Source organism: Dama dama, chromosome 11, assembly GCF_033118175.1.
Source record: "Dama dama isolate Ldn47 chromosome 11, ASM3311817v1, whole genome shotgun sequence".
NCBI lineage: Eukaryota > Metazoa > Chordata > Mammalia > Artiodactyla > Cervidae > Dama > Dama dama.
Window position 1 is genome coordinate 100007194 of NC_083691.1, and position 24325 is coordinate 100031518.

General features: G+C 56.5%; 2 protein-coding genes across 3 annotated transcripts in view; one reads left to right on the plus strand and one right to left on the minus strand.

Moving 5' to 3' along the window:
* KANSL3 (KAT8 regulatory NSL complex subunit 3) overlaps positions 1-16804 on the plus strand; it is a 70979-nt gene extending 54175 nt beyond the window's left edge. Inside the window, exons 21-22 of the mRNA XM_061156007.1 lie at positions 14772-14815; positions 16738-16804. Of these exons, the coding sequence (XP_061011990.1) occupies positions 14772-14815; positions 16738-16789 (96 nt within the window). The 3' untranslated portion in view covers positions 16790-16804. The remainder of the gene's footprint in view (positions 1-14771; positions 14816-16737) is intronic.
* On the minus strand, positions 53-13502 carry ARID5A (AT-rich interaction domain 5A). 2 transcript variants are annotated; one of them, XM_061156011.1, is made up of 7 exons: positions 13402-13502; positions 4735-4850; positions 3201-3333; positions 2824-2876; positions 2278-2375; positions 1901-2060; positions 55-1548 (listed from the first exon to the last, which is right to left on the minus strand). In XM_061156011.1, exons 1-7 carry the CDS (start codon positions 13403-13405, stop codon positions 331-333), a joined length of 1782 nt encoding a protein of 593 aa, XP_061011994.1. In that variant the 5' UTR covers positions 13406-13502; the 3' UTR covers positions 55-330. The 2 variants fall into 2 exon arrangements, with proteins under 2 accessions (XP_061011995.1, XP_061011994.1); XM_061156012.1 differs by lacking the exons at positions 2278-2375; positions 3201-3333; positions 4735-4850; positions 13402-13502 and having other exon boundaries at positions 53-1548; positions 2824-2846.
* Positions 16805-24325: the final 7521 nt, after the last annotated feature.

Below are 24325 nucleotides of genomic sequence, written 5' to 3' on the forward strand. Positions count from 1 at the left end.
CCTGGACTCACAGGTGTTTTCTTGTTTTTTTTTTTTCACTGATGTTTTATTGCCTTTTCCCCTTCACCCACCCTGATCCCTGCTCTGGGGCCCGGGCTGGCAGTTGTCCGCCTCTCCATGTCTTCGCCCGAGGCATGCCATCACTGGGCCCCAGCCCCTGGGCTCGGGCTGCCATCTTGAGAGAGAAACCCAGTTTGCCCAGGGCCTCTTTTTGGGCCAGGCTTCCCAGCCCAGGGCCCGTCCCTATCAGGCACAGGCAAGCTCTCCTGAGGAGGGGCTCCAGGCCAGAGCTCCCAGCAGTGGCTGTCAGACAGCATGGTGGGCTCAGACCTACAGCTTGGTGTTGAGGTGGAAAGAGAAGTGGGGTGCTGTGTAGGCTGTGGCAGGCGGCATGTGCCATGGAGACGAGGCCGGGCAGAGTCTGTGGCACAGGGCACCGTCAAAGGACGCCGGTGGGAGGTGCATCAGGCCAGTGGTCATGGGCGAGGGCGCTGTGGCAGCCAGCAGGTGGGCTGGGAAGGCGGGGATGACCAGGGGGCTGAAGGGGAGGGTGGCCTGGCCCTTTAAGGGGCCCAGGGTGCCAGTGAAGTTCAGTGGGCAGCGCAGCATGGTACCCCTGTAGGCCTCCGGGAGGGCGGGGCCCAGCAGGCAGGAGACGGCCAGGTCAGGGCCCCCGGGCTTGGTCCCACACTCCTGGGCATTCGCCTCCTTAAGAAAGGGAGACACTGCCCGCAGTTTTTTGCCGCCGTGGACCGAGCCCTCTTCCGCCAGGCTGCGCTTGTGGCCCAGGCCTGGGCTGCTTGGGAAGGTGGGCAGGGGCACGGGGCTCTCAGCAGGGACCTTGGTCATGGGGGACACCCAGCAGGCTTTGGGTTTGGGGTAGAGGCTGCCCTTTCTGGAGCTGCCCTTGTGGAATGCAGAAGGGCGGCTGGCATCCCCGCCCCACACCAGCGGGGGCTCTTTGGCTGGCAGCCCCTCCTCCTTGGCAGGGGGCCCCAACAACACCCTATCTTTAAGACTGGGGAAAAGGTCCCTGGGATGTTGGCTGACAGGCTTCAGCACCTCGCTGGGGTAGGCGTGGAAGCAGCCGGTGAAGACAGGGGCCGACGGGCGAGGGCTTGCCTGTGTCTCCTCCCAGAGGCTGCCCCTGGAGGCCTGCCTTCCTTCCAGAGGTGTCAGCCGGTGCCTGGAGTTCTCGGCCGGCCCTCCTGGGCTCTGGGGACTCTCCACGGGCGGGACAGCTGGGGACGCCTGGGGCTCCCCACCTGCCCCGTGGCGACAGCCCTCCTCCTGACATTGCAAGGCCTCTGCCTTGCTCACCTGGGCCAGGAGCTTCTTTTTGGCCAGCGGTGACATGATACCATGTGTCCCTCTGCAGTAGAAGCTGGACAGGAGCCGTTTGTAGGCCTCCGGGCAGCCACTGGCGCCCACAAAGGGCAGAGAGGGCCCCGAGGCCGGGCCTCGCTGCTCCACGCCGTCCCTGGGTGTCTCCTGGCTAGGAAGCCTTGCCAGGTCAGGGGCGTCTGTTTTGGTCTTCCCGGGCATCAGCTAGAATGAGAAAAGGCCAAGCCTCAGGGCTGGGTGTGAGCTGTGCAATGCTGACCTGAGGACGTGGTGACAGGAGGGAGCCAGCCCTTCTAGCACCTTCGTGCAGAACTGTCAAAAGGCGTCCCATCCTCTGAACAGACACAGCCTGGTGTCAGGACATGGGGACTGGTGAAATGGGGTGCAGACTAGGACTCAGACCTCAGACCCCACATGTACCCCCAACTTGACCCTTGCCCGCCCCGTGCTGCCCTTGGGGGAGGGGGTGTCCCGGGGGTTCCGGGCAGGGATCTCTGCAGCCACAGTGAGGACTGGTAGGGGCGCTGTGAGAGGCACGGCGCGGGGCTCAGCTCACCTGGCCCACCCGCTTCTCCTCCTTGACCTTCTTCGGCCTCTCAGGGGCCCCCTCATCCCCCCGAGGCTCCTTGGCCATCTTGTACTGCTTCCTGGGTTTGGAGGGGGGCAGGGGCTTGTCATCTTCCCCCTTCAGGTGCCGCACGTATGGGAGGACCAGCCTGGGGAGGAGCCAGGCATGTCGTCAGGGGGCCGGGCTGGCAGGAGGCGCCCACCCTCTAGGCCCTCCCGGCTTCCCCCCTGCCCGACCGGCACACAGACAACCCCGGCCGCGGGGCCGCACGCTGCGTCTTGTCCGGGAGGCCTGCCGCCCGCCCCCAGCCCCGCCGCCCCTTGGAGTTGCTGGCCCGGCCCGGGTGGAGGCCCAGGCGCGCGCACCTCTCGTAGTGGCGGCGCGTGCACGTGGCCGCGCTGGTGCTGCCCGGGCTGCCCCCCAGCTCGTCGTACACATTCTTCCAGAGGCGGCGGCCAGTCACCTGCAAGGCGCCACGTCAGGGCACGGCTGGCGGGCACCCCTGCCTGCGGGGCCTGGCAGCTCGGGCTCCCCACTCGGAGGCTGTTTTCTAATTGCTTCTCCACCAACAGGCGCGGGGGGGTTGGAGGGGGCTCCCCTGGCCAGTAGCCAGCCAAGTCCCCCTCCCAGGGGCTGCCCGAGCACTGGCCCTTTGTGAGTGCAAGGACAGAACAGATGGAAAGGGTGACAATCTTGCTTGGAACAGCAAAGTACTGGCGGGTAGGGCAGGTCCCTCTTCCCCGTGGCTCACAGGGGGCTGGGGAAAGGGAGGGTTTGGACACCGCCTCGTCCTCCTGCCGAGGGGAAAGGGCAGGTCTGCTGGGCTGCCTCTTTTCCCAAGCTCCCCGGGGGCACAGCTGAGCTGTGCCAGGGGACACGGCAGGGTGAGGACTCAGAGGAGCTGTCCTTACCAGTTCATAGGCCCCTAGCTTCTCCACGGCCTTGTAGATCTTCCACAGGTTAACTGGGGACAAGAGAGGGCGGGGCCGCTGTCAGTCTTGGTGGGAGGAGCAGGCAGCCTGCAGCCTGTCCCCATGGCCCCACAGGCAGGCACAGAACCAGCACATACCCAGACAGTGCCACCGGGATGGCTGGGCAGACCGCACCCTGTGTGCTGGGGGCCCAGTGGCCTGTGAGGACGGACATCTGGCCCCACCCACTGCCAGGCCAGTGCCTGGAGGGGGCAGCCTTTCTGTGTGCAACCCCTGTGGGCTGGCAGCGGCGGGGGTCGCCCCGAATGGAGGTCCCGGCTGGGCCCCCCTCCCGTGCCTGCACCCCGGGCACGCACTCTGCTTGAAGCCGAGATGGGGCACCCTCTCGATGGGCGTGCGTCGCTCCTTCATGAACTTGTAGAGGCTGACCAGGAAGGCCTGCTCCTCCTCCTGCTCCTCCTCCCGCTCCCTGCCTGCCTCGGGGGGCTCCTGGGGAAAGAACACGAGGCAGTGGGATGAGCCCCCAGCTGGCAGGAGGCTGCGGAGAGGCGGAACCACTGGCTGCTGGGGAGGAAGGAGATGCATGGCCACCAACCCCAGGCTCCCAGAGGAGGGAGTAGACCCCCAGGCCCAACTCTGGGATGCAGAGGTTGTTCCTGGGGACAGAAAGACAGAGGTGTTCCATGTTAGCCCAGGACCCCAGGTCAAGGTCCAGAGAGGCCTGGCTCCAGGAACAGCCACGGGAGCAGCCCTGCCCCTTCAAGCTTCCGATGGCTTCTTCACCTGGCTCTAGGTTGTCACATCGCCAACTCAGCTCCTCTACCAGCCTAGAGGCAGGCTTCGTGGCCCCGGGGTTCCCAGTGGCCCCTGTGGTCCAAGCCAAAGGATGGTGCATTCCAGCTGTGTGGGGCCGTTCGGCCAGGCTTGCTTCTGTGACCCGCCTGTCCATGTGCTCAGCTTGGGGCGGAGAGACCCTGTCCTGGGCTCCAGAGGGTTATTGTGTCCAATGCACAGGTCTTTTGGCTTCTGCTCCCAGTGGGGATTTCTCCCGATGCCCTTCCTGTGGCTGGTGGCTCAGGGCAGGGGCTCCTGTGGGGCTGGGGTTGGGGTCCCGGCTGGGGTGGCCCCAAACACGAGAGGGCTGGCAACCATCATCAGGGTGAGAATCGTGCAGAGAGCCATGTGTTCCAAAAATACTCTATTCGAGTATCATGACTGTGGTTTTGACTAATCAAAGACCTCTGGAAATAAACAAGCCAGCTTGCACGTCACCTATGAAATTGGAACACACTGCCGCGCCTCAGAACAGAGGCGCTCTGACCACAGCTCTTCAAATGAACATGCTTTTCTGTTCCTCTTCTCTGAACTCCAGGATATCTGTTAAAACCTGTTCCCATTTGCAGCTCCCTCCAGCCTGTGCCTCCGAAGCAAATGGCCAAAGAGCACTAATGCAGAGGCTGACAGCCGTGACCGTGCTGGTCAGCGCAGCAGCACTGACCTCACTACGTGACTTCAGCGTCCGTGTTATACGTTTGGAGGGACAGAAGGGTGTACGTGTAGCTTAACATCGTAGAGCAGTGCTTTACTGTTTTATAGATCAGGACTCCAGGTCATCCTCATGTAATAAAAGGGTTCTGCTGTAAAAACCAGGCCTGAACATCCGGCCCGAGGCGATGGGCGAGCCCTCCCATCTGCCCAGCGCCCAGTGCCCAGCGCCCAGTGCCCAGCGCAAGGCCCCAGACAGTGGGGCTGTGCCCCTCTCTGGACTCTTTCAGGGCTAGGGGGGTCAGGGAACACATCTGCAGGGCGTCTCCGGGGTCACCTGGGAAGCTGCACACAGGTGGAGCAGGGTGAGGAAGGGGCCCAGTGGGGGAGGGTCACCCAGCTCACCTCCAGGTGCACGGGGCTCTGGCTCCTGCTCGGCTCACCATCGGGCTGAGGAGACGCTGGGGGGTCTAGGGGCTCCCCTTCCTCTGACTGCTTCCTTTTACCTTTGACTGGAGGTGCTAGAGGAGAAGAAGAAGGGGAGAAGGGCAGGGGAGAGTGAGAACATGAGATGCCGGCAGAGGAGTGGGTGGCAGGAGGGCGGCGGGGCTGCTGGGACTGTAGACCCTCCATGAATAACCAAGAAGAAAGTTCCTGTTTATGAAGCATCCAAGCTTTTCTTAGGCATCTCTTGTGTTCCCATGCATGCTCAGTCATGTCTGATTCGTTTGCAACTCCAGAGACTGTAGCCTACCAGACTCCTCCATCCATGTGATTCTCCAGGCGAGAATACTGGAATGGGTTGCCATGCTCTCCTCGAGGGGACCTTCCTGACCCAGGGATCAAACTCACATCTCTGGCATCTCCTGCATTGGCAGGCAGACTCTTTACCACTAGCACCACCTGGGAAGCTCAGCAGAGTCCTGCTGCTGCTGCTGCTGCTAAGCCGCTTCAGTCGTGTCCGACTCTGCGCGACCCCATAGACAGAAGCCCACCAGGCTCCCCTGTCCCTGGGATTCTCCAGGCAAGAATACTAGAGTGGGTTGCCATTTCCTTCTCCAATGCATGAAAGTGAAAAGTGAAAGGGAAGTCGCTCAGTCGTGTCTGCAGCAGAGTCCTAACTGCCCCTAATTAGGCCACATACTCCCCTCACCTTCATGGCTCCTGGTGACCCTTCAGGTCTCAACTGACAAGCCCCAAGCAGGTAGTGGGGGGCCTTCCCAGCCCTCAGCCAAGCACAGCACTTCTCTCTAGTCATCCTCACCTCCTCATACCATATGGATGGGGCCATCTGGACTGAGATGCCTGTGGTTTGTCTGGCCTCCTGACAGTTCAGTGAGGCCACCCAGCACCCCCCGCCCCCACAGCAGGTGGTAGGTAAGGGAAAATGTCTCGTCTGTCCATGGGATATTCCAGGCAAAGATACTGGCGCAGGTGGCCATTCCCTCCTCCAGGAGATCTTCCCAACCCAGGGATCGAACCCAGCTCTCCTGCATTGCAGGTGGATTCTTTACTGTCTGAACTATTAGGGAAGTCCCATTTTGGAGGAGAAGATGGGTGAGTCCCACGACAACCTGATGGAGGGGAGGGAGGAGCCAGGAGCTCAATTCTCCTAAGGGCATCCTGAGAGTTGATGGCTGCAAAGACATAGCCACCGCGAGCTGCTCTGGCCACGCAGTGGGTGATTGGCCATGTGAGCGCAGCCTTTCTTTTCTCCTTTTTGTTCATGTTGCATGAAGTGTCCTGGTTCACTGCAGCTCAGAAAAAGCCTTACTTCTGGGAACCTGCAAGATTCCCCCTCCATCCCAGGTAGAAAAGAAACTTTTTAAGAACAAGAAACCTGGGCTTCCCTGGGGGCTCAGTGGTAAAGAATCCGCCTGCCTATGCAGGAGATATGGGTTCAATCCCTGGTCCGAGAAGATCCCACATGCTGCGGAGCAACTAAGCCTGCGAGCCACAACTACTGAGCCTGCGCTCTAGAGCCGGGGGGCCATAATGACTGAAGCCCTCCAGCCAAGAGCCTGCTCTTCAACAGGAGAAGCCACCACAGAGAGAAGCGTGCACTCCACAACCAGAGGCAGCCCCTGCTCACGGCAACTAGAGAAAGAGCCTGTGCAGTGACAAAGACTTAGCACAGCCAAAAATAAATTAAAAAAAAAAAGAAGAAACCCACAGCAGAGTGACCCATGAGGCCAGCGGTACCCAGGAGCCTGAGCTGTGGACCTCTGGCTGCTGGACAGTGTCCCCTTGGGCGGCTGTTCACAGAAGTGCCGTGCGGGTTCTCAGCTCTGTGTCTCTGGCCCTTTCATCTATCTGTTCTCTCACTGAGTCCCAGAGGGATCCCGTTTTAAAGGCAGAGTAAGTTGCCTGCCTCCCTGGGGGACCACATTCAAGAAAAGGTCTGCCTGACCACCCGCCCAGGGGCCTGGCCTCACCACCACTACAGCTGTGCTGCTTAGCGCCAACATTCACAAGCTTTGCTGGGGAGTCCGAATAAGCCTGGAAGAGAAACTGAGCCTCATGCTAATTGGGCCTGGGCCGTCCTTGCAGGCTGGCTCCTGATCACCGGAGACACAGCCAATCTCCAGAAATCACTGGGTACTAATAACTGACCCCTCCCACCCCTGACGGATGCCTTTCCAACCGGGCCTTGGGCAGCTCTCCACCTCCATCTTTCCTTCTGTGAATTGGGGCGGGGGTGGGGGGCAGAAAGACACTGATATCCTTTGCTAACTATCCGTGAATCCTGAAGCCTTCAGCTAATTGGCACGCCTGTGTCCCCCCAGCTTTTCTCCTTTCCGTTCCTGCCTTCTCTGCTCTGCTTTCACATCCCTTCTCCCTTCTTTCCTGAAGGGAAAATGCTCGGCTCCGAAAGACTCTGTCCATCTGTTCCTGTGACAAGGCTTCTCCCTGGCACCCTCCTGCAGGTCGGCTACAAGGCTGTCCTCGGGCCTCAGGGAAAGAAGGTGGTGGGACCAGGGCCCACTGGACTCACCCAGGGAGAATTTAAAAGAGATGGTGCCTGTCTCCCCCAACACGAGTCTGACTTAAGGTCCTGCAGGGGGCGCCAGGGGTTTTCCGGGTGGCTCCGCAGTAAAGAATCCGCCTGCCAGTATAGGAGACATGGGTTCCATCCATGGGTCAGAAAGATCCCCTGGAGAAGAGAATGGCACCCCACTCCAGTATTCTAGCCTGGGAAATCCCATGGACACAGGAGCCTGGCAGGCTACAGTCCATGGGGTTGCAAAAGAATCAGAGAGGACTTAGCGCCTAAACAACAAGGGGCTTCAGGGTTTAAAAATTCCCAGGGTGCCTGAGAGGGCAGCCAGGTTAAGGGCCAGCGGGATAGAATGGCCCTGGTCGCTCCTGCTAGGTTCCAGGGGCTACGCTCTCCTAGGGAAATCTCCAGGACTTGGGCACTCAGGTCACCTGGGAAGGAGGTCACCATCTGAGCTGTTTCAGCCCAGCAGAGATGGGGATGAGAGCCACAAAGGGAAGACACTCTATCTCTGTGCGGTTGGGTGAACCGGCCCCCATTCTCGCCCACCTGGGCCGCAGCCCTGGATGAGGGGGGTGGAGAGAGTCTTCACTCTCCTTCCCCAGCCTGTCCTCTCCCTCTCTTCTCCAGTCATTGCAAGATCGTAGTTCCCACTAAATCTTCATTTGGAAAAAGAGTTCTGCCTTGAGAAATAAGTCTGAAACCCCCTCCCGTAAGGGCCAGGTGAGTCCTCCTGCCTGCCCAGCTCCCCAGACCCCAGCATAGACTGAGTTATCTCCTCCCCGCATAGTTTGAAATACTACTTTCCCCACAATCTAAAGGTTTGTAATGAACACTCCGGGAGCTGGTTTTGGACTTTCTGTTCTCTTTCATTCCTTGTGGAATGTTGGACCCATGCACAGTTTTAATTTCTGTCGCGTTGTAACAAAACTTACTATCCAGAGCTCAAGTCCCCCATCATTACTCCTCTTAAAAAATTCCATCTGAACTCTAGGATAATTCTGTCACATTCCAGGATGAAAGAGAGAGAGAGGGAAAGGTTGAAGGAGAAGAAAGAAACAAAAGCCACTGGGGTTTTGACTGAATTGCACTTAAACTTAGAAATTGCTCTGAAAGTGATGACGCCTTTCTGACGTGCACCCTCCTCTGCAGGAGGATTGCGGTCTCCTCCGCACGGCTCAGGGACTCCTCCTACCCAAGGGCGCAGTGGTCCCTGTTGAGCTTATTCCCAGCTGCGTGCAGCTAGACAACTGAGTGAGAAGAGGCCTGACAAACAAGGGCAGCAGGCCTTCGCTCACAGCCCCGGCCGTGTGACCCCCGCTCGGCCGGCGAGCGGGCGTGGCCGGGCAATCCAGCCCCTTCCCGGGCAGCGAGGGGGCGGGGCAGCAGCCCTGCCTGTGACAGCAGTCTGCTCAGCTCCACAGCTCTGTGGAGGTCACGCTCAACCCTCGATCCTAAAGCCGAGGCAGTGAAGACGTTACCGTCAGTCACTAGCTGTGGAGGAGGAGGCTCCTGAAGTGAAGCCAGCCTGCTCTCAAGCTACGCCTCCCTCCCTACACTGTGCACTTCACCAACCGAAACCAGCCTCCCCTAGGCCCGGGTCTGGGCACTTCTGAACACTGGCTCACTACATCTTCCCAGCGCCCAGTGGGTATGATTATCTCTCTGCCCCCATTAACAGATAGTACAAGATCTGAAGATCTGAGAGATTCAGTAGCTCACCTGAGGTCACATGGCTTACTAGTGGCAGAGCTGAGATTTGCAACCAGTGCAGTCTCCCTGTCTCAAGACACAGACTCCAAGGTCAAGAGTGGGTTGATGGGAGCAGGGAAACCCCAGGGCTTCCCTGGTGGCTCAGTGGTAAAGAATCTACCTTCCAATGCTGGAGATGAGGGTTTGATCCCTGGGTCGGGAAGATCCCCCAGAGAAGGAAATGGCAAGCTACTCCAGTATACTTGCCTGGGAAATCCCATGGAAAAAGGAGCCTGGCAGGCTCCATGAGGTCACAAAGAGTCGGACACAACTTAGCGACTAAACAACAATAAAGCGAGACCCCAGGTTCCTTCTCTGTGCTCAGAGGGTGCAAACTGGCCGTCTCTCCCCAGGGGACCTGCAGTGTCACACTGCGGCATCCCTGTTAACCTGCTGATAAGAACCTGGGCCTGTCCTCCCAGAGAAGCTGAAAGCAGAGGAGGGTGAGGAGGGGGCTCTGACCCCACACGGGTGTTTCTGTACTTCCTTCTCCCACCTATAAGGTGAGTCTGTTAGACCCAGTGGGCCCAACGCTCTAAGCAGAATGAAGCGAGAAAACGAGGCTCCCCGCCAAAAAACCACAGGTGGCTATGTTTGTGCGTGTGTGTGTGCGTGTGTGCACGTGGGTGTGTGTGCGTGCGTGGGGGGTATGTGTGCATGTGTGTGTGCGCGTGAGTGGGTGTGTGTGCGTGGGTGTATGCGTGGTTGTGGGTGCGTGCGTGCATGCAGGGGTGTGTGCGCGCACACGTGAGTGGGTGTTGCGTGAGTGTATGCGTGGGTGTGGGTGCATGGGTGTGTGCGCGCACGTGTGTGTGTGTGCGCGTGCGTGGGTGTGTGTGCGTGGGTGTATGCGTGGTTGTGGGTGCGTGTGTGCGGGTGTGTGTGCACACACGTGAGTGGGTGTGTGCGTGGGTGTATGCGTGGGTGCGTGCGTATGTGCGTGGGGGCGTTGCGCGTGCACGTGAGTGGGTGTGTGTGGGTGTGGCTGTGTGTGCATGCGTGGGTGTGTGCACACACGTGGGGGGTATGTGTGCATGTGTGTGTGCATGCATGGGTATCTGTGCGTGCATGTGTGTGTGCGTGGGTGTGTATGCGTGGGTGTGGGTGCGTGTGTGCGTGCGGGGGGTGTGTGTGCGTGCACGTGAGTGGGTGTGTGCGTGGGTGCATAGGTGTGGGTGTGTGCGTGCAGGGGTGTGTGTGCACACACGTGAGTTGGGGTGTGTGTGGGTGTATGCGTGGCTGTGGGTGCGTGTGTGTGTGCGGGGTGTGTGTGCGTGTGTATGTCTGAGTGCGTGCGGGGGTGTGCGCGCGCACGTGAGTAGGTGTGTGTGCGTGCGTGTGTGTGCGTGGGTGTATGCGGGGGGTGTGCACACACGTGAATGGGTGTGGGTATGTGTGTGGGTGTGCGTGTGCGCATGAGTGGGTGTGTGTGCATGGGTGTATGCGTGGGTGTGGGTGCGTGTGTATTTGTGCGTGCGTGCGGGGGTGTGCGCGCGCACGTGAGTGGGTGTGTGCATGGGTGTGGGTGTGTTGGTGTGTGCGCACACGTGTGTGCGGGTATTGTGTGTGTGGGTGTGCGTGCGTGTGTGCGCGTGGGCGCGTGCGTGTGTGCGGGGGTGTGTGTGCACACACGTGAGTGGGTGTGGGTGTGTGTGTGCGCATGAGTGGCTGTGTGTGAGTGGGTGTGTGCGTGGGTGTGGGCGCGTGTGTGGGGGCCTGCGCGCGTGCACGTGAGTGGGTGTGTGTGGTGTGTGTGTGCGCATGAGTGGGTGTGTGTGCGTGGGTGTATGCGTGGGTGTGGGTGCGTGTGTGTGTGAGATCTGAGGTCTGTCACTCCGCTGTGTCTCATCAGTGCCTAGAGTTCTGCACCGCAGGGAACAGCTGCTTCATAAACATGACCTGACAGAGGAGCTGGGCTGTGACTAGCTCAAGGCCTCTCTCTCTCTCTCACTCTCCCGCTCCCCCCCCCCCCCCTCCTGCCCCGCCTCATTCACTCTCGGTGTGATGGAAAGGAAGCGACACTTCCTTTCATGAAAAGTCACCCACTGGGAGCACCGTGTCAATTACGACAATAACGCTAACAGAGGCCTCAGTAACAACCAACAGACACGCCACACCTTCTTGCCTGAGGCTGTTGGCTTAAGTTGCTCTTTGGCTAGAGCTGGAGCTGAAACAAAGACAACCTTTGAAGCGGCCAGTCCACTCAGCTCGGAGCCGGCTGCCTGGCGGAGCAGTGGTTTGGGGAGGGGGAACCTGCCAAGGGCTGTGCTCCAACCTGCATGGAGAACAGACGGACAACCTGGACCTGTGCAGCTACCCACCCGGCCCTGCCTCCGTGTCTCAGGGGAGGGAAGAGGGGCCAGGGTGGGGGAGCAGCTGGGGCCAAAGTGACGGCCTTGAGTGTGGAAAGGAGGGGTGTGGGGGCACGAATGTGGAACGACCAACTCCCAGCCCCCTGGGGTCTGGTGATCCTGAAAGACCCTGATCCAGGGTGGGGCTGAGTCCCCACTGTCTTGCCCCTCCAAGTCTGGGTGGTATCTGGTGATAAAAGTAACAGCTCCATCTCTGCACTGCTTCCTGCGTCCCCACCAAACTGGGCTGGGTGGCGGCTTGTCCGAGACGTGGGTCAACAGTAGAGCGCAGCCAGGACACAGGAAGGCTGCCTGACTTCTGCCTGGGGCACTCTGCTTTCTCTCTCTTACTACAACTCTCCCAGAGTGGCTCTCGAAGCCCAGCCGGTAAAGCAAGGTCCCAGGCGGGTGTGGGCCATCCCAGGTCAATTTCCCACCTGGGAACAGGAGACCATTGGGAAGGGACAGAGGGGAAGGGTCTCAGAGGCCTAAACTGTCCTCACTGTCAGACCAGGGCTGGTCTCTAAGCCTCAGTTTCTCAGACTGTAAGCCCCGCGGAGAGAGAGGCTGATTCTCTGAGGTCCTATCTACCACTGCCATTCCAAGTTCAAGGTCCAGAAGGGTCCCCAGGGCTGGGACAGGCTCTGGAACTCCACCCGGGTGACCCAACCCACTAGCTGCCATCTCTGCCCTAGCACGGCCTCTGGGCACAGAGACCCCACACCCCTAACTCTGGTTCTCCAGCTGGGGCAAAAAGCACCTGTTATCCTCCCTTCAGCTCCGCGGACTCCTCTTGGCTAGCTGACGAGCCCGCAAAGAAAGGGACCCTGGGTCTGGCCAGTCCAGTGCCTCCAGGCCCGCACCCTGAGCCCTGGGGGTCCGGCATCTGGCGATCTCTCCTATTCCCGGCGTCCGTCCGGCTGGAGGGCCTGAGGCCGCGCCCCCTGAACACTCTGCGCAGGGACCGAGATGAGGCAGCTGGATTTGGTCCGCGATTCGGACTGAGCGCGAAGTCAAACCCTTCTCTCCTCGCAGCCCGTGCGTCTCCGCTTTCCACCCCCTCCCCGCCCCCCATCACTCGCGGGTCCGCCACGCTGTCCCTTCTGGAGCCCCAAGGGGAGAAAAGAGACACAGGAGAAAGATGAGAGGAGCAAAGAAGGAGTTACTTCTTCCCTGTCGGGGGTTGGGAGTGGGAGAGTCCAGAGGAGGGTGGACAGGAGACAAGAAGAGGAGAGACTACAGAAAAAAAAGAAAAAAGGGAAGAGGAAAGAGAAAGAGAAAGGGTAGGGGGCGAGAAGCCGGTAACCGCCGAAGGATCAGCACTCCTCTCGGCGTAAAGAGGAACAGTTGATTCTTCAAAATGCATTGAGCAAGTTCTTCAAAACCCGCGCAGAGTCACTTTCAGGAAACGGCAGCCGCAGTGGAAAGCGCCCCGCGCGCCCAGCGGACCCCGGTGCCCCTTCTCGGCGGCGCCGGCGGATTCTGAGAACCGCCGGGATGTGACGGCGGGGAGGGGAGAGGGGAGGGTGGGGGGCGGGGGGCGCTGCAGACAGAACTGCTGCGGACAGCTGTCACAACAAATTAGCTGAGACCAGCTCGAGATTGAAAACCACAGCAGGAAGTGGGATGACAGAACCGTACAGGACTTGGTAAATTTCAGTCAAGAGACGACGACGAGAGTTTCGAGATAAACGCCCGGGAAGCCCCTTGGCCGCCAAAACTTTTTGTCTTTCCTTTTTTCGAACAGCGCGCGCCCGACACTAGGCTTTGGCCCCGGCTCGCGGCGGGAGGACGCGGGCGTCCCGGGCCAGACTAGCTCCCCGCGCTCTCGCCCCCGAGTCCACCCCCAGCCCCCGCTCGCCCCCCAAGGCAGCACCGACCGCCGCGAGCGCCGGGAAAGACCTGGCGCCGCAACCGCGCCCTCCCGCGGGGCCGCCCGTCCCGTCCCGGGCGCACCGCAGAGCCGCTTACCCATGGCCCGCAGAGCGCGCGCGGCGCCGCCGCAGCACCCTCCTGGCGCTCCTCTCTCCGGACCCCGCGCTCCCCGCGCGACTGACCCCGGGGCGCCGCTCGCCGGCCACCTCCCACGCGGCCCCGCCCCCGCCCGCCCCCAGCCCCGCTCTGGGCTCCGGTTGGTGGGTCCAACTCTTCCGCCAGGGGTGGGGACCGCCTCCTCAGCCCGCAGAACCCTGGGAGCTGTAGTGCGCTCTCCCCCTCCCCAGGCGCGGACGCTGCGGAGCTAGGCTCCGCTCCCGGAGGGGCTGAGGCAGAGCGCCCGGGAGTCACGGCTGCCTTGCGCCTCTGGAGGCGAAACTCGAGTCTTGGAAATTGCCTCTTTCGTCTTAAGCAGGGCACTGGGGTCTGGGTGGGGGTAGCAAAGCGCTTCCGACTTTGACTTGAACTGGGTGGAAGACATCTCCCATCTCCCTTCCATCCCAACTTGGAAGTAGAGATGGTTGGTGATAGCTAAACAAGGACCCCTTCCAAAGTGACAAGTCCTCGGCCAAAGCTCTGTGGGGGCCCAGAAATGCCTGGGGCAGGAAACCTGCTGACCGGGGCCCGTGTCCACCTACGTCTCAAAGACAGAGAGGGCAGCTACAAGGTGAGCAGCGCAAAGAGGGGGCATGATCCCTGCTTGGGGAGAGGAGGTTTTGAGTGGAGTAGGTGCCTTAGGAGATGCTGAGCCAGCTGCAGCTGGGCTTCTGCCAGAGGGAGAAGTAACTCAGCCATATTCACCTCACAGAAGAGAAAACTTGGGTTTTCTCTTGGGTTTGAGAGTTCAAGGTCTGGAAGCATTGTTCACAATAGCCAAAAAATGGAAGCAATCCAGTGTCCATTGATGGATGAATGGGTAAACTGTGGTGTGTACGCAGTCAAACCCAAGTCTTTGCCACCCTTTGAACCATGGCCCACCCAGGCTCCTCTGTCCACGGGATTTTTCATGCACGAACACTGGAGTAGGTTGTCATTTCTTCCTCCAGGGGATCCTGCCGACCCAGGGATCAAACCTGTGTCTCCTTCATCTCCTGCATTGCCGGCGGGTTCTTTACTGCTGGGAAGCCCCTAAACTGTGGTGAAAGTGAAAGTCGCTCAGTTGTGTCCGACTCTTTGTGGCCCATACACTATACAGTCCATGGAATTCTCCAGGCCAGAATACTGGAGTGGGTAGCCTTTCCCTTCTCCAGGGGATCTTCCCAACCACCCAGGTCTCCTGCATTTCGGGCAGATTCTTTACCAGCTGATCCACAAGAGAAGCCCAAGAATACTGGAGTGGGTAGCCTATCCCTTCTCCAGGGGATCTTCCCGACCTAGAAATCTAACCAGGGTCTCCTGCATTGCAGGCGGATTCTTTACCAACTGAGCCGTCAGGGAGCCCGAAACTGTGGTATGTACATACACGGGACTGTCACTCAGTCTGAAAAAGGAAGGGAATTCTCACGTGTGCCACAACATGGATGAACCTTGAAGACATTATGCGAAGTAAAATAAACCAGACGCAAGCTACAAATACTGTATGATTCCACATATGTAGAGTACTTAGAGTCAAATTCATGGAACAAATAGTATAGAATTATGGTTGCCAAGGGCTGGGGGGAGAGGGGTGGGATAGGAGTTAGTATTTAATAAGGCTTCCCTAGTGGCTCAGATGGTAAAGAATCTGCCTCCAAAGCAGGAGACTTGGGTTCGATCCCTGGGTCGGGAAGATCACCTGGAGAAAGGATTGGCAACCCACTCCAGTATTCCCGCCTGGAGAATTCCATGGACAGAGGAACCTGGCAGACTACAGCCCATGGGATTGCAAAGAGTGGGACATGACTGAGTGACTAACACACACACACACACATTTAATAAGTACAGATTTTCAGTTTTGCAAGATGAAAAATTTCAGAAGATGAATGGTGGTGATGGTTGCGCAAAAGTGTGGATGTATTTCACGTCCCTGAACTGTATACTTAAAAATGGTTAAAATGGTAAATTTCATGTAATGCATATTTTCCCGCAATTTGAAAAAAAGAGCCAAGGTCTCACATATGGACTTGAACCCTGTCTTAACACAGAGTAGTCAACCACAAATTGTTGAATAGTTTTAATACAGACAGCCCTATGCATTTCCTAATTTTATACGATAAAACTGAGGCTCCAGAGGATTAATTAGCTCAAGTAAGACAGCTGGTAAATGGTGGAGCTGAGCATCTGAGCTCTAGTACAGGCCCCCTCAGTCATTCCCCTCACCGTTTCTTGGCAGTGCGGTTAACTGAATCAGGGAACACAGCCTGAGAAGGAGAAAGTGTACAGGGGAAGACTTGAGCGCTGGTGAGGACGTGGTGGGCCAGAGAGGTGTCCAGTGAAAGCTGGCGGTGAGGCCTGGAATCCATGACAGAGCACCGACTGGAAACACAGCTGGTTAAGGAGCGCTTGGGCCTGTGCATTTACCAACCCTGTGTGCACTCATCACCCAGCCATCACCCTAAACAAGTGGACCGGGCTTGTAGTTTGGTGACCCTGAAACTCTGGCCCTTATCCTTTGGCTCTGGGATGGAAGAACTCTCCAGGCTCAGTCCAGAGTGGACAACACGTGGGCTCCCTTGTCTACCTCGTAAAGGGTCATTTTATAAAAGTCTGTGCCTGTAGATTTACTAACAGACACATGGTCAACAATAGTAACTGCCTCTAACAATCGTTATAGTGGTGCTTATAATAGTGCCCCCACACTTCCCAGTTTATAAGCCCTCCGGGAGACCTGAGGCTGTGTTGGCAGATGCTATGGTAGAAAAGCTTTGTCCATTCTTTTTTTCAGTGGGGGGAGCCACAGCTTGCAGGATCTTAGCTCCCATACCAGGGATCGACCCTTGCCCTTGGCAGTGAAAGCTCTGAGTCTCAGCCACTGAACTGCCATCCTATTACTATTGTTTGCCCAAGGTTTGGGACAGAGGCCTCGGCACTACCCTCAGCATCCCCGTCTAGGCCAACCCCACCCTCCCAGGCTGAATAGACTCATTGCCTGACAAAGCAGCAGATCATCCCACACAGGATAGAGTTATTCTGGCCATCCCAGGCAGTCGAGCACACTCTTACAGACAGTGGCTGTTGTGCAAAGCCCCAGCAAGTCGACACCTGCCTGTGTCAACCTGGGAACAATATGATCTAAATTTAATTGCCTCCTGAGGCAACTGTTTGCAATAGAAAGTAATTTACAACAGCCAGTAAATCTTGCAGAGGAATGACATCTCCATTTGCTTCCCTAAAATCATAAACATGCCTATTGGTCAAGCCACTATCTGATATACCTTCATCTCCTACCCACAGCTACCCTCCTCCTGCATTATCTAACCATCAGATCCAGCCCATGATGGCCTGAGAGAAGTCGCCTGGGCCCTCCACGTCCTGGTGTCTCAAATAGATTAATTAAAAAAAACAAAAAAACAAAAAACCACAAATGCATTCTTCCCATAAAGACATTACAAATAAATCACTTCTCTCTGACACCATTCCAAATTCAGTTCCCTCCCCAACCTAGAGATAAGGGCTCTTATTACATTGGGTGGGCTTCCCAAGTGGCACTAGAGGTAAAGAACGTACCTGCCAATGCAGGAGACATAAGAGATGTGGGTTCGATCCCTGGGCTGGGAAGATCCCTGGACAAGGGCATGGCAACCCACTCCAGTATTCTTGCCTGGAGAATCCCATGGACAGAGGAGCCTGTCGGCTGTAGTCCATGGGGCTGCAGAGTCAGACACAACTGAGCAACTGAGCATCAGACTGGGTAAACTCTTCTGGAACTTTCCCTGTGTATTTTCATAAATACATGGCGTAGAAAAACACGTAAATTTATGTGTGCTTTTAAAAAGTGATTCCATTCTAATTGTTCTATTCTGCAACTTGATTTTTTTGTCCAACAATACGTCTTGGAGAACCCTCTTTGTTAGAACACAGATCTGTTTCCCTCTTGTAGCTGCTAGACCACACATCTAGTATGGACGTACAGCAGTCTTTATTTCATCACTTCTTCGTGGTGCTTGGTCTTTTTGCAATTATAGGAACTTTCCAAGAACATTCTGGACCCCCTTAGAACATCTGCAGGGCTCTGCAACTGACAGAGGAGTCCCAGAGATTGACCTAAAAGCTGCTTTCTCCTAGCTTCTGTCTCCAAGACTCGGCATCCCTTGCTGGCCCAAATCTAGGAAGAAAACCTGGTCCTGGGAGGGGTGGTCCTCATCCTGGAGCTCTCGGAGCTGGAGGGACCGTTCACGAGCATCTTCCCACCTGGCCTTATTCTGGAGAGGAGGCCAGCAGGCCCAGAGATGTCAAGAGAGTTTGAAGGAGGTCACACAGCAAATCTGTGTTGTTGCTTTTGCTCCTGGGACCCACAGACACATCCAGCACGCTCAGTCAGTTTTCTGCTCTGGGAAGCTCAGTTCCCAGGCTCCAGCGGTTGCAAAAGGCCCCCAGGGCTTTGTTTTCAAAGGAGAAATGAATCAGGAAGTATTTTTAAGTGCTGGCCCCGCCTGGCTCCTGCCTCACTCCCTCGTGCCCTAGCTGTCCAGGAAAGGCCAGCTTCACAGTGGCATCCGCAACTCGTGGAAAACAACAAACGCCCGAAATAGATGATACCCAAGCTCAGGAATGGAAAGAATTGGCTCATGGCTTCAAACGCCTCTTTTAGAAAAAGCCAAGAATAGCTTTCGGCCTTTGGGGAACTGCTGGAGGTGAGGGAGGGGGATCTGAGAGCTTTGGTCACTTTTTTTCACTTCCACCTCCCCCCACCCCATGTGAGCACTTAGTTTCCCCAGCTGATCCACTCCGGGGGCACATCCACACCTGGCTGCTGCCGGAAACTGGAGATACTACGTGATTCTTATGCTTCTTGAACCTGAAAGGTAACAGTCAAATTCCTCTGTGTGTCTGTGTTGGCGGGAGGGCGGGAGAGTGGGGAAGGGTGACAGGGAGAGAAAATGCGGATTTTCATCCCCACTCAGATAGCCCAGCTGCTGTGTGACCATCTGCAAGTCTCTTGACCTCTCAGAACCTCCAGTTCCTCACTGGCAAAGCAGGCATAATAATTCATTTATTCATTCATCTGACATTTGTTATGATCCAGCTCTGTGCCAGCACTGGACTAGAGACTGGGGATATTGCCACAACCAGGACAAAGTTCTGATCTTGTGGAGCAAAATATACAGCGCTTGCCAACCTTACAGGTGATGAGAATCAGCCATTGCTTCTTCAGACAGTTCCAAAGTCACTCAGGGCCTGGTGCCAGAGGGGTGACAATACCTTTGACCAGTGTTTATCAGGTACTGAACCTAGCATCTTACATGGATTATTTCATTCAGTGTCACCCAGCCCTATGAAGTGGCCACTATATATTTATGCCTATGTTACAGTTGAAGACATCGAGCAGCAGAGAGTAAATGCTGGACGAGGCAATAAAGAAAGGCCAGCTGCGGGCCAGCTCCCTGTTAGGCGCTGGATGCCTGGACAAGCAAAGCCTGGTTCCTTCTTTATGACACAAAGTAGTAAGTCTAGACTGGAGATCAGTACCAATGCACTGGACAAAGGTTTTTAAAAAAACAAAACAAAAACAAAAACACTGGGTCTGTATAGAGCTTTTTTAAAAAATGTATTTTAAATTGGAGGATAATTACATATTGTGTTGGTTTCTTCCATACGTCAACATGAATCAGCCATAGGTATACATATGTCCCCTCCCTCTTGAACCTCTCTCCCACCACACCCCACCCTACCCCTCTAGGTTGTCACAGAGCATCAGATTTGAGCTCCGTTTATCAAACAGAAAATTCCTATTGGCTAGCTATGGTATGGTAATATATATGTTTCAATGCTACTGGCTCAATTTGTTCCCCCCCTCCTTTACTCACTGTGTCCACAAGTCTGCCTCTCCTTTGAAAGTGAAAGTGAAGTCATTCAGTCGTATCTGACTCTTTGTGACCCTATGGACCTGTAGCCCTCCAGGCTCCTCCATCCATGGGATTTTCCAGGCAGCAATACTGGAGTGGGTTGCCATTTTCTTCTCCAGGGGATCTTCCTTACCCAGGGATCCAACTCAGGTCTTCCGCAGTGTAGGCAGACTCTTTGCCCTCTGAGCCACCAGGGAATCCCTTGCTGCCCTGCAGATAGGTTCATCTGCACCGTCTTTCTAGATTCCATACGTGTGTGTCAATATATGATATCTGTTTTTCTGACTTACTTCACGCTGTATAATAGGCTCTAGGTTTATTCACCTCATTAGAAGTGACTGGCAGCACTATTTACAATAACTAGGACATGGAAGCAACCTAGAAATCCATCCACAGATGAATGGATAAAGAAGTTGTGCAGAGCTTTTGTTCTTATTTTAAAATAAGCTCTCTGGTAACCCTTCATTTCCCTGGTGTACGACTGTCTCCCATTTGACAGATGAGTAAACCGAGGCATGCGGCGCTAAGTGCCTCTTCGGAAGACTGCACAGACTGCATGATGGGAGCTTCTTACCACCTGCAGGTTCCCAGGACTCTCTGGGAGGGAGCGGGGGCGGAGGCCAGGGGGGTCGCGCCCCCAGGGCAGGAGAGAACTACATCTCCCAGGATGCCCTGCGAGGGGCGTGTAGGGGTGGAGCCGCCGCCGGCCCAAGCCCAAGGCAGTCATTTCTTGGTATTAAAAAAAAAAAAAAGTAGCAAAAGAAAAGAAAGAATCAAAGCCTCAAGCGTCACGTCTAGGAATAGCGTCGGAGCCAGGCCAAGTCATTATAGACGATGAGTAATCCGGTTAAGTCATTTCTCTAAACGCCATTCCTTGTAAGAGAATTAAAATATCAGCTTACATCAGTCGGGGAGAGGCAGGCTCCAGGGGCCCGGGGCGGGAGCACTGCCAGGAGGGCGCGCGGCTGGCGCGCCTCGGCCGCTCTGCTCGGTCTGGGGCAGCGATCGACAGCTGGGCCCTGGGCTCGGCCTGACAGCCAGCTAGGGCGCGGCGGGGGAGCCGCCCGCCAGGCCTCAGTTTACCTTCTTGTTAAGAGCTTCTAGGAAAGTTTGGGCTGCCTCCTCTCAAGAGAATCAGTGTCCCTTGTGGGGGTGGACCTGCGAGGTGAATGAAGGCCAGGCTACTAGGCCAGATGGGAATGGGGTTCCTTATTCTTCAGTGTCCCCCCCTTTCTGTCAGGTTCCAAAGTTCCAATCTTAGCTGCAGGAGCAACGGGCTCGGGACACTTAGAACCCTGATGCTGGGAAAGATTGAGGGCAGAAGGACAAGAGGGCGACAGAGGATGAGATGGTTGGATGGTATCACCGATTCAGTGGACATGAACTTGGGCAAACTCCAGGAGATGGTGAGGGACAGGGAAGCCTGGCGGACTGCAGTCCGTGGGGTCGCGAAGAGTCGGACACGACTTGGCGACTGAACAACAAGCAGTCAGGGTCGGGGTGGATCTGAATCTTCTGGAGGTGTGAATTTTGCCCTAGACTTTCAGGAGTCATCAAAGCATCTTGAGATGAGGATTGCAATGAATCTGAAGAGGGCAAGCTGATCCAGAAGCTGACCCTAAAACCTGTCCCCTAAATTCCTCTCCAGGTCCAACAACATGAGCTGGGTCCTGGACACTCATCTCTCCCTCGGTGACCCTCACGTGGACCCTTGGCAGATAAGGGCACTGGGCCCCGGAACCTTCCCACTGGCTTCCCACGCCAGTCCCCAAAGCAGTAGAGAGTCACTCAAGCTTACAGATGAACGCTTGAGGCAGCCTCTGAGCAATTTACACACATTCACACTTGCAATGAATCAGGTGCTTTTGAAATTCCCTTTTCACCAAAGGGCAGAGAGAAACCGAGAGGTTCTCGGCTTCTTAAGAAGCTGCACTCAGGCTCAGCCAGTCCACTGAAACAGGAAGCTCCAAGGCCTTGGAGTCAGGCTGACAGCTCCCCAATCCTGGCGCCCTCACTGAAGATGACCTTGGATGAATGACTCACCATCTCTAGTCTTCGATTTTCCCACGTGTAAAACGGGATTAGCAATATCTACCTTGTGAGATTACTGTGCCGGTTAGAAATAACTTAGACCTTTAACAAATGGCCATTCTGTTGTGTTGGTGTAATGTGAAAACAGCCTCCGACCAAGCAGATTCTGCTTGCTTCTGAGCCTGCAGAAGTGAATACTTAAATCACCTGCTCCCCCAAACCCAACGATTTCTTAGCGCAGCAGTCATCTTCCCTACATCAGGGGACTGAGCCCTTGGCACGCCGCTGGCTCCTCTGCACAGTCCTGTCCTGCGTGCACCCCAAGCCCTGGCCTTAGCGACCTGAGCCGGACCCTGAGACTCCCCACCTGACCAGGTTTTCTAGGTTTACAGGTAGTAGCTTCAAGGTCCTGAGCGCCCCAGTTGGGGTCTTCACATTTGGCCAGGATGTTGGGAGGAATTGTGGTCGAGGTGAATGATGTAGCTCTAACCTGAGCGGTCCCACTAACCCCTTCCATGCTGGAAGCCTAGGCTTGGATGGGTGGGGTGGGGGTGTGGGGCTTGCTGCTCTAATTACTTCTCCTGCTCAGTCCCCTAGAGGCTTCAGAGTCTCCCAACCCTGACCCACACAGATCTCTGCAAGAGGGAGATTCCAGACACCGCTTAGCCTCACTCTGATGAGTGAGGCTTCCTGCGGCTGAGTGGCATCTGCCTCCTGCGCACAGTGGGAAAAGCGACCGCCATTCTCCATAAGAAGACCAAGTGCCCCAGGACTTCCCTGCCCGTCCAGTGGTTAAGACTCCAAGCTTCCAATACTGGGGGTGCAGAAGCCCTCACACCTGCTAGTGCAGTTATAGGCACTAGATGAGTTATTTCTTATAAACAGCTTAGGACTGTGTTTGGTGGGAAGGCAGATCTCCATAAATATTAGCTCTTATCCAGAGCCCAGAACCAAGCAGAAGGCATGGGGTTAGCCAGGGCTGGGGGAAGGACACAGGAAACCTGGGTTCCAGGGACCCATGGGACATAGCAGATAGTGGTCCTTCCCACCCACCCCACCTTCCCTTCTTCTGCTGCTGTGTGTCAATGTGTCAAATTTTGTTGGCTTTAGGGCTTTTTTTTTTTTTTTTCTTTTTAAATAAACACGGGCTGCCTGAAAACCCTAATATTCTGGTTAAGTTTTGAAACAGCTCAGAAATCCCCTCCTCCTCTTGTGAGTCAGAGGCAGGAGCATTAAGCAGAACTGCCAGTGGGGTGCTGCGCCGAACTGCAAAATAACAGCTGGGCAGCCCTGTGACCCCAGGGAGCTGAAATGGGGGCTCAAAAATATTAGGGTGCGCTGGCGTGGCACGAAGGCCGGAAGTCCCCAGGGATAGGGGGTGGGGCACACTAAAGCCCCAAAGGATCGCCATGTCCACCCCCTGACGGAATCTGAAATAAAAACAACTCGGAACGGTTCAATTAGTGTAAGGAAGTCTCACAAGACTGGCTTTTCCCGGAACGGCGATTTCGATACTCGCCTGGAAATATCAAATCCTTTCCAACTGTTTTTCTTTTTTCTATTTTGGTGCCTTAAGCACGTGTTTGGGGAAGTGATGGGTAGTTTTCTCTTTCCAACCCAGCCCGCGCGCAGGGGTCCTCATCGACCCGCTCCGGGGAGCTTGCGTCCCTCCTCGCCCACCCATCCTCAGCTCGGCTCCGCCGGGGCGCGGTGGGAGGAGGGGGGCGGGCTGCGGGATCGCGGGGGGCGCCGCCCTGGGGATGGGGGAGAGGCCGCAGGGCGGGGTGGTGGGTCCGCGCGCCCGCTCCCCTCCCCCGGGGCTCGCTGGGCCGAGTTGGGGAAGGCGGGCGGGCGGGGGTTTCGGAAAGCGCTTTCCATGCCCCGCCGGATCTGAGTCAAAGAGGGGGAGCTGGTTCAAACCGAAAGAATAATTCGGTTAGCCAAGGCCGCCAATATTTCTCTGGCGCCCAAATTATTGCTAGGCAGGGAGAGCCTGAGCCGGAGCATCGCTGGCCCCTCGGCCTCACTGAAAGCCCCGGCCCCCCACCCCCACCATAGTTCCTCTTTTTCCCCAGAAAAAGGACCAGGGGGCACGCCTCCTCCAGGCCCACAGGCTCTGCCAAGTCCCCAGGGCCATCCAGACCCTCCTGAGGCCTGGAGGATCGGGCCGGCAGAGATGAGTGAGACCTCGCTCACCTGCCCTGGTCGGCCTTTCTCAGGTGGATCAAGAGGTCCCTTGTGCCTCTGAGCATTTGTACTCTCTGTTCCCTGTACTGTTCCCTCCCCATCAGCCTGCAAATTCTTGCACATCCTCCTAGGGGTAGAGATGTGAAGCTTTTCAGACAATTTTCTGGATGTCTCATATTGACACTCCTGGGGCCTCTACCAGGTCTTAGAACAGGCCTGGCTTCCCATCATAGAGACCTGCTTGAAACCAACTTGAAAAGAACCCCCAAGTAGGTTCAAAATCCCCCGCACTGGCCCCCATGCCTCGATTTCACTCCCAGGGATCTTTGCTTAACAGGGCTCACCCTCTGGCCAGCATCCCTAGTGGACCCAGTGAGGCCCAAATTAACAAGGTTTTTTGAACTGACCTTAATGGGGAGAGAAACGTTGATCTATATGTAGGAGCTAATGATTTTCTTTTTTTTCAGGCTGGCCTCCCAGTGAGGAGTGGGCTAGGGAGGGCCCAGGGGTTCTTCATGGATTCTGACCCCTCAAACTCAGCTTCCCCAGCCTTTGCGGTCACAGAGACTCTCTGGCTGCACCCGAGTCCGTTCTGACCTTAGGACAGGTGTGGAAAGGAGATGCTGATCGCTCATCTTCCTGGGCGACCCGCGACACCTGGCCTGGGCCTGCTGCACTGCTGCCTCGGCCCAGCTCATTGATTCAGCAGAAAATTCGCCCTGTAAGCAGGACCGTGGTGAGCTCCCAGGCAGGGCCAG

Coding starts and splice junctions, on each gene's coding strand:
- ARID5A (XM_061156011.1), bottom strand. Junction 3,334..4,734: donor AGAGCCCCGTGCACCTGGAG/GTGAGCTGGGTG, acceptor TTCTTTCCCCAG/GAGCCCCCCGAGGCAGGCAG. Junction 2,376..2,823: donor AGCTAGGGGCCTATGAACTG/GTAAGGACAGCT, acceptor GGCGCCTTGCAG/GTGACTGGCCGCCGCCTCTG.